Source organism: Larus michahellis, chromosome 13 (genome assembly GCF_964199755.1).
Source record: "Larus michahellis chromosome 13, bLarMic1.1, whole genome shotgun sequence".
NCBI classification, from domain to species: Eukaryota; Metazoa; Chordata; class Aves; order Charadriiformes; family Laridae; genus Larus; species Larus michahellis.
Window position 1 is genome coordinate 10804938 of NC_133908.1, and position 8302 is coordinate 10813239.

General features: G+C 44.6%; 1 protein-coding gene across 1 annotated transcript; it reads left to right on the forward strand.

The window, feature by feature from the left end:
- The first annotated feature begins 1850 nt into the window (after window positions 1–1850).
- On the forward strand, window positions 1851–7799 carry BRI3BP (BRI3 binding protein). The gene is made up of 3 exons (XM_074606428.1): window positions 1851–2083; window positions 2954–3056; window positions 3708–7799. The coding sequence occupies exons 1-3, from the start codon at window positions 1886–1888 to the stop codon at window positions 4124–4126; spliced, it is 720 nt and encodes a 239-aa protein (XP_074462529.1). The 5' UTR covers window positions 1851–1885; the 3' UTR covers window positions 4127–7799.
- The last annotated feature ends 503 nt before the right edge of the window (window positions 7800–8302 follow it).

Below are 8302 nucleotides of genomic sequence, written 5' to 3' on the forward strand. Positions count from 1 at the left end.
CATTGTCTAATTTATACTTCCCAACTGGTCTTTTGTTAGCCTAGTTAGTCTGGAAAAATCAACATAAAAGCTGTCAGAAGAGGGTGTTGCACCATTAAGTGTGCTGAATTTTGACATACACATCTCAGTCAGAGTTTCTCAAGGGTAAAGACACAAGAGTTCTTCAGAATCCCTCGACCTGAAGTTGAGAGTGTACTGAACAGATGTCATTTTTTGACATTAGACTTCTATATTCCCTCTGTCATTTGGGGATTGCACCTGGGGATCTCCTCAGAGAGGGGTACCCACACAGGAAAGGAGCTCGCTGTGTGCTCTGTGAAGATTGTGATGGGTCTCGAGAGCCCAGATAGACAGCTGAATAGTTGAAAAGCTCTGCGGGAGAGGATCTGGGGCCAAGAAGTTGATCATGAGTCAGCAACGCACCCTTGCAGTGAAGAAGGCCGACAGCATCCTGGGCTGTGTTAGCGAGAGCGTAGCCAGCAGGTCAAGGGACGTGATCCTTCCCCTCGGTTTGGCCCTTCCAAGACCACATCTGGAGTAGCGTGCCCAGGTTTGGGCTCCACGCTGCAAGAAGGGTATTGATACTGGAGCAAGTCCAATGGAAGCCACTGAGCAGTGCAGGGGTCCGGAGCACAGGGTGCCCGAGAGTGCTCAGAGAGGGCAAAGGCAAGACCTGAATCTCTGCCTACATCTACCTGAGCGGAGGGTGCAGGGACAACAGAGCCAGAACCTTCTTGGAGGTAGATGCTGACAGCAGGAGGGTCAACGGCCCTCCGTTGAGACAGGGGAAACCCTGATTAGATAGTAGGGGGAAAAAAAATTGTCAGGTGGATTATTAAATATAAAATTTAGCCTGGAACAGGTTTAGTACCATGACAGGTCAAATACCAGAAAAGATTAAATATTGGGATGGGTCAGTATAGGAAAGGCATGCACCTGTTGGAGCGGGTCCAGGGGAGGCCAGGGGAGGCCACAAAGATGCTCCAAGGGCTGGAGCCCCTCCGTTGTGAGGACGGGCTGAGAGAGTTGGGGGTGTTCAGCCTGGAGAAGGCTCCAGGGAGACCTTAGAGCCCCTTCCAGGCCCTAAAGGGGCTCCAGGAGAGACGGGAAGGGATCTTTATCAGGGAGTGGAGCGACAGGATGAGGGGGAACGGTTTAAAACTGAAAGATAATGGTTTTAAGGGAGTAATGGTTTTAAACTAAAAGAGGGGAGATTTAGACTAGATATAAGGAAGGAATTTTTTACAATGAGGGTGGTGAAACACTGGAACAGTTGAGGTGGTTGATGCCCCATGCCTGGAAACATTCAAGGTCGCGTTGGACGGGACCACCCTCATTGTAAATAACGCCTTCATCCTATCCAGTCTGAATCTCCCCTCTTTCAGTTTAAATTGAGAAAAACTGACAAATAAAATTGAAAATTTAAAAAAAAAATAAAAATCCTCAGTTCCTTAAACACCCTTTGAGACTTAGCAGTCACGAGCGGAATTATAATTCACGAAACAAGCACGGCAGGCTATTTTGAAGTCCTCGGGGGGGGGGGGGGGGGGCGGGGAATAAACATAACTCTACGCGCTTTTTTAGCTCTGCCGGTCATAAATGTACTTATGACGCTTTTCCTTATTCTGGGTGTTTTGGCACGTAAATTTATACGTTGGCGGGATTTAAAGACGCGCTTTGTAAGCGTTGCCATTGTTATGAAGTTTAAAAAAGACGCTTGGCCGGGGGGGGGGAGGCGGTGCGGGGGGGTGGCGGTGCACTCTGCGAGTGCACCGCCCCCCCCCGCACCGCCCCCCCCCCCCCCCCCCCCCGGCTCCGGGAGGTTTGCGTCGCGCCCGCTAGGCGGCGCCATAACGGCGGGCGGCGCTGCCGGGCGCGGGCGGCCATGGCGGCGGGGCGGCTGCCGGCGCTGTGGCTGTTCCTCTTGGCCGCTTTGCTGCTGGGGGGTATGGCGGGACCCGGCGTTTGGGCAGCCCGCAGCCGGGGAGCCGAAAAACAAAACAGTTTCCGCCGAGCTGCCAGCGGCCTCTACCAAGGCGTCAGCGGCCTCTTCGGCGAGGACAACGTGCGGGCCCTGCAGAAGGTGAGGAGCCGGCCGCTTTCCCTCACCTTCCTCCTCCCATCCCCGTTCCCCTTCCCCGTTCTCCTTCCCTTCCTTTTCCTCCCGGGGGGTGACCGGGCGGTTCTGTGAGGCAGAGTCCCCCCGGGAGGCCGTCCCTGTTCCCGCTGGACCCGCGGCGGCCTCGTCCGCTGTGCGGGAACGTTGCTTTTTGGGGAAGAAAACAGGAGGCGAGGCTTGATGTGGAGCGAACGCCAAAAAAAAAAAAAAAAAAAAAAAAAAGAAATCTCTAAATAAAGGTTGTTTCAGGTGGGGGAGGACCGCTGTCGGCGAGGAGCCCTCCGGCTGAAACGTGGTCTCTGCATCAGCAGAGCATCCTCTGTAGGGCCAGATATGAACTCGCAGGATATCAAGTGTGCAGGCAGATGGACCTATACGTTCCTCTGCTCCTTCTTTCCTCAGCCAGCAGGAACAAATAATACTGTTAAATTGACCTGTAAATGCATTTGAGACATTTGGGGGTGATGCCAGGGACATCTCTCAGTTGCTCATTGAAGATAAATCTCTGCATTGCTTTACCAATGTCCATTGCTAGTAATAGGCTCTTCTTTAAACTTCAGAACAGTGGTAAAGCTAATAAAGTGCATTTTTAAATCCTGCCAACGTATAAATTTACATGGCAAAATACCTAGAATAAGGACAGTTTTAATAAGTAGATTTATGATTCGCAGAGTTAAAAAGCATTTAGAGTTATATTTTTTTTCCCTTGAGGACTTCAAAATAGCCTGCAGTTCTTGTTTCATGAATTATAATTCTACTCATGACTGATAAGTCTCAAAGCGTGTTTAAGGAATTCAGGATTTATTTTTTTTAATTTTCAATTTTATTTCTCAGTTTTTCTCAAGGTTGACAGAAAGGTTTGTCAATGGGGTGGATATATTAATGGACACATTCTGGAGAATATGGACTGATTTGTTAGATGTTCTTGGAATTGATGGTAAGTGTGATGCCTGTTCTTGAACTATATCAGCCTGTATCAATGTTTACAAGCATAGGCTGAGCGGGAAAATAATTACATTTTATCATGCTATATTGAACATCCATCAGTGGTATCTCTGTCTGCTTCACGTGGCTTTGATTTTGCTATTAGTACCTTCAGACAAGAGGACTAAAACCAGCCGTTCCCTTTCTGTATGTGTATCTACAGGATGTCTGTAGAATACATTACAAGTCATGGTTGGCTTCTTGGTATTGTCATTAAATGGATGCACATGGCCAGGAACGGTTCAGGGAAATAAAGGAGCACTAGAAGAAGGAAAGGTGCAATTGAGACCGTTGAGAATATCACCTTTACAAACAAGTATCTTTAGTCTCGATATGAACTTCAACCTTAGGCCCTACAGTAGTTTGTCTTTGAAGAACCTTTAGCACTTCTGCTTTGAAGGAATTAATTCGATTGCATCGCTGGAGCTGAGCCAGTAATAGGAGAAAGGTCCATCCAGAAATAGATGAAGTAGCTTTACCCTTTATTTTACAAAACACAGTCATGACCCCACTGCATGATCCTTTGAAGCTGCACTTGCATTTTTACCTTTATCACTTTGGCATGCACTCATTAATATTCTGTAAATTTTCCTTTGTTTTTCAGCCTCCAACTTGACTCATTATTTCAGCCCAGCAGCAATTGCCAACAACCCGACCCGTGCTCTTCTGCTGATTGGTGCCATTTTACTTGCCTATTGGTTTTTATCTCTCTTCCTTGGATTCTTCTTCTATCTCCTGCACATGCTGTTTGGTCGCTTTTTCTGGATTGCAAGGGTTGCCCTTTTCACTCTCTCATGCGTGTACATCCTCCAGAAGTACGAAGGTGACCCAGAGCACGCAGTCCTGCCTCTCTGCTTTGTTGTAGCAGTCTACTTCATGACGGGGCCAGTTGGATTTTACTGGAGAAGAAACAGCAACAGCAGCCTGGAGGAGAAGATGGACCACCTGGATAGTCAGATCAGACTTCTGAACATACGTCTCTCTCGGGTGATTGAAAACCTGGACAGAGGCGGTGACCAGTGAACCAACCCCTATAGACCACTGTACACCAGCTCTAGGAAATTCCTAAGCACTGTCTCATTCGAAGTTACAAAGCAACAAAACGTCACATGGTAAAAAGTGGGCAAAGTTATAACTTTTCATCATGTGTAAGACTAATTTATCTAGATTATACACTCAGCCATTATACTTGTAGGAAAAAAAAAACGACAAACATTTAAAAATTCAGCTGTATATTCAGAGAGTTTTATCCAGTACTAGAATTTTCTCAGTAGAGAAACGCTTACTTTTACAAGCATTTAAAAACATCTTTTGTAAAGTTTTTATAAAAGCAAATTGAGTAGTCTTTCAAATATTGAAATTGAGCTAAACGTATGCAAATTTGAGACTTTAAAAGTTAAAAAGAAAAAAAAAAATAATCTCAAGCTACCAAACACTTCCATTGAGAAGTAACTGCTGTGGGTCCACATTTTTTTTTTCAAAGTTGCGAATGTTTTTGTTTTATTGTTGGCTTATTTCATTGCCTTGAAGTTGCCTTTCATAGAGTATCAGATGAGGAATTTTCTGGTATCCAGGCCAAAAAATTTGCACCGTAGCTTTTAATAGGAGGTGGGGAATAAGGGAGAAGGAAGATTTCATAAATTTGAAGTCCTTAAATGCCAGTCCAATATGAGGAATTGAGAAGTGCACGTGTGGCATTATTTCATTGCATTTCATCTCGAGAACTTTAGTTTGGTGTCTGAAAGGAAATCTGTTTTAATAAATTAACACAAAAGGAAGAGATGTAGTGTGGCAAATTGTAATTCATATTTGATCTTCACAGTTAAGCATTTGCCAAGCATAAGTGCATAGAATGAAACGTTTTTTAATCTCAGGACCCATGTACTTTCTCAAAAGAGGCAGCAGTTAAAACTCTTGCAAATATATTGTTGCTTAGAGCTTTCTCAGGACCAATAAGCGGCAATAAATTATCTTCAGGAAGATCTGGATCTTTTTCTAAAATTGTAATAGTTTTATAGGAGCTTTTTGCTTGAAGTCTGTGTCCTCACTATACTGGGTTTGGGGGAAAGTGGGTCACCTTATGAGAAGGGTGTATTGAACGGCTGTATTTGAGTCACAGGAGCTTTGAAGCAATTTTTTTTTGAAGGATTCTATGTATTTGTAACCTTAGAATTGATTAGCTTGGTAGACCATCACTGGCTTTGTAAGGTTTGCTGAAATGCATTGAAACAAAGGGAACCTCAGGGAAGAAAGTCGGATAAGTGGTGCCGCTTGGTAACCTACAGGATCCGAGGATATAAAAAGGGGGAGGGAGGGGAAGCGTCTGAACCATAGTGATGAGCACAGTATCAAACCCACCAGAGGTAAAATGGACCACAGCTGATGAACCACCTATTCCATAATGACTAAACAAACAAGTAAAGAAAAAAAAAAAATGTAACAAAAATTGGTCTGTGATAGGGACCGGCTAAAAAGGGGAACAAACAGGAGTAGGTGCTGTTGCTTTGCCCGACACTGCTGGCTCCTGGGGGCTGGGGCAGCTGAGCAGAGCCGGGCGCTTGGTCTTGGGCTTCTTATTTCATTGGGTAGAGCGTTTGTTGGGTGTGACGCCTAACTGAATGTAACTGGGGGGTGAATTTATTTTTCTCTTGACGCTGAAGCTTGATGCTCTCCTTAAAATGCATGTTACCTGCCAAACCTCTTTTGGTCCGTATGTGACATTGACATGAGGGATTATTTTAAACTCCATGTTAATGGCCTTTACTCCAGACTGTGATCACTTAAGTTCAACGTGGTTGAAGTTCATATGCAGCTGGCACTGTTGTAATCCATTTAAATTTTTTATGTCACCTGTAAATCCCTTCACGCCCCATTTTTCAAGAAATGCATATTTGGAGTTGCAAAGTAACTGCTTTTCATAACTTAAAATCCTTCCCGTGAACAGATAAGTGCTATGGCAACAAACAGTCCGCTTTGCAAAGCTGAAAATGTAAATTGCTGTATATTCCTTTTTACAACTCTTTTTCCATAGTATTACAGTCTTCCCTGTAAACTCAGTTTTCCATACTGTTGTGCACAGAGGACTGGGCTAAAACACCCACCTGGAAATTAGGAATTGGTTAGCAAAGCTTGTCAGGTCTTTACGCGTTTTGCTAAATTTGAGGCCTGAGGACCAAAGCCTGCAAACCTTGCTCGTGTAAGCGGCTCTGTCGACTTCCGTAGGACTGTGTGCATGAGTCAGTTTTGCAAAGATTGTATTTTATGTAATCCGTATTTAATGTTAAAGGTAAAGATACTGAATGGTTTATATATCTAGAGTTGTCTATGATAAAGATTTCTTTTAAAATACTATATAAAAGCTAATTTGGATTGTAGTTTCTCCCTGTCTCGCTCTAATCGTTCATCTTAGTTTTGTAAAATCAGCCCTCCTATATTAATACTCTTAATTTTGATCATCCTGCTGCTTGGAAAAAAAGTATTTTTATATTTACTTGCATCCCATGTATAGCAAAATGTTACGTGAAAAGCGGTATATATAAAATTGGATATTTTTAATCAGTATTTTTCCCGGCACTCAGTTTTCACGGTAGTTAAATTCAAAAGTAATGTTTGGGTTTTTTTAAAGCACAATCTAATCTTCAATATATATATATACACTTTAAAAATGCTCTGTATTTTTAATCATGCACTGTAGTGAAAGCGCTTTTGGGACATGAATGTGGTATTGTATTTAATCTCTTTCAACTTTTGTAAATACCTTTTACAAATATTTTCCATACCGAGTCATCTAGTTTGCCCATGGAGGTTTTTGCTGTTTTGTAGAACTGGTTCCAGTGACAGTGGCTGCACTGCTTTTCTATTGCCATTGCTAGGAGCAGCTCGGACGAGTTCGCAGGGACGTGCAGGTGTCGCCTTGTCCCCTGCGGATAAACCTGGACACGGGATGGGACACACTTGCTCCAGTCGGTGGCAGAAATGGGGCTAAACCCCAAATCTGGCTGCTGCCGGCCCTTTGCTCCGAGGGCTTCGGCTCCCTCGGGGGCAGGCGGCAGCGTCTCTGCGCTCCTCTACATCTGCTGCCCTCCGCGTCGGAGCAACACGGCACAGGTGACATGGGGTGACGCTCCCCGCCTGTGCCCCCCTCCCACGGGCCGAGCCACCCACCTTCTGTCTGCGGCGGCTGCTGCGTCACCGGCTGACGTAACCCTGTAAGACGGGCTTCAGCCTGTCCTCTATCAGAAATCCTGGTAGGATCGTAAGTGTTTTTAAACTTCATATTTTAAGACATAATATTTGAAACTACTGTAGTATTTTCAATACATTCACGTTTTTGCAAAACTAACATGGGTAGCAATTTTGTTGGAAGTACACTCCTCGCCTATAGATAACCGACCTGTTGTGTTCGGGGTGTTAACGCTTTTAAAAGTGGTATTGGGTGTCAGAGTGCCGTGTATAAACTCCGGTGTAATTCAGTGCTGTACTTAGTAGTGCGTCCTTCCAGTTGTGATTCGCTTCTCAAGACTCATTGCATCGTTCGTGTGGAAAATAGACCAGTGTCAATCTTCGCTCTTCGATGGTGTAGAAGTTTTTTTCAGTGTGATTTGCCTCACGTACTGATCCGCATTTGGCAGCTAATGACGTAAATGACCAATAAGTTCTCTTTGTCTGGGTTGGAAAAATAAAAGGTTTTATTGTATCCGCATGTATTTTAAACTTTCTGGGTAATTCCATCGAACTGTGGTGACAGTACATGTCGAAGTTGATCTTCTCCTGTTACTCAGAAGCGGTATTCGCGGCGCTAGCGCTGGCAGTGGTGGTTCCACATCCCGTTTTGTACGTCAGACTTGAGATGATGGTGTTTGCACAACGGTGTTCATGTAAAAAATACTTCGGTCCGAAGAGGTGATGTGTGTGTATGCTTTTGACATGTGTGATCCGTAGGGAAATACTAGATTCTGCTGATAATATCGTTAAAAGTAGTTACAAATATATCAGAGTTATTTTTTACACCTGCCTTTATTTATGACTTCCCTGACCGCCCGATCGATGTGCGACGTCGCGGAGTGTTTGTAGGCGGGTTTCACACCTCAGCTGTGCCATTGTGACAAAGCTTCAAATAAACGTTTACTGAAACTTTCCGCCCAGCAGTGAATTGGCTTTGTCGGGCGGCTGCCGGCCGGGGCCCATCGCGGCGCTGGC

Excerpts from the sequence above, each read along its gene's own strand:
- BRI3BP (XM_074606428.1), top strand. The coding sequence starts at position 1,886 with ATGGCGGCGGGGCGGCTGCCGGCGCTGTGGCTGTTCCTCTTGGCCGCT. Across the intron at positions 2,084-2,953 it reads ACGTGCGGGCCCTGCAGAAG|TTTTTCTCAAGGTTGACAGA; the intron begins GTGAGGAGCCGG and ends TTTATTTCTCAG. Across the intron at positions 3,057-3,707 it reads AGATGTTCTTGGAATTGATG|CCTCCAACTTGACTCATTAT; the intron begins GTAAGTGTGATG and ends TTTGTTTTTCAG.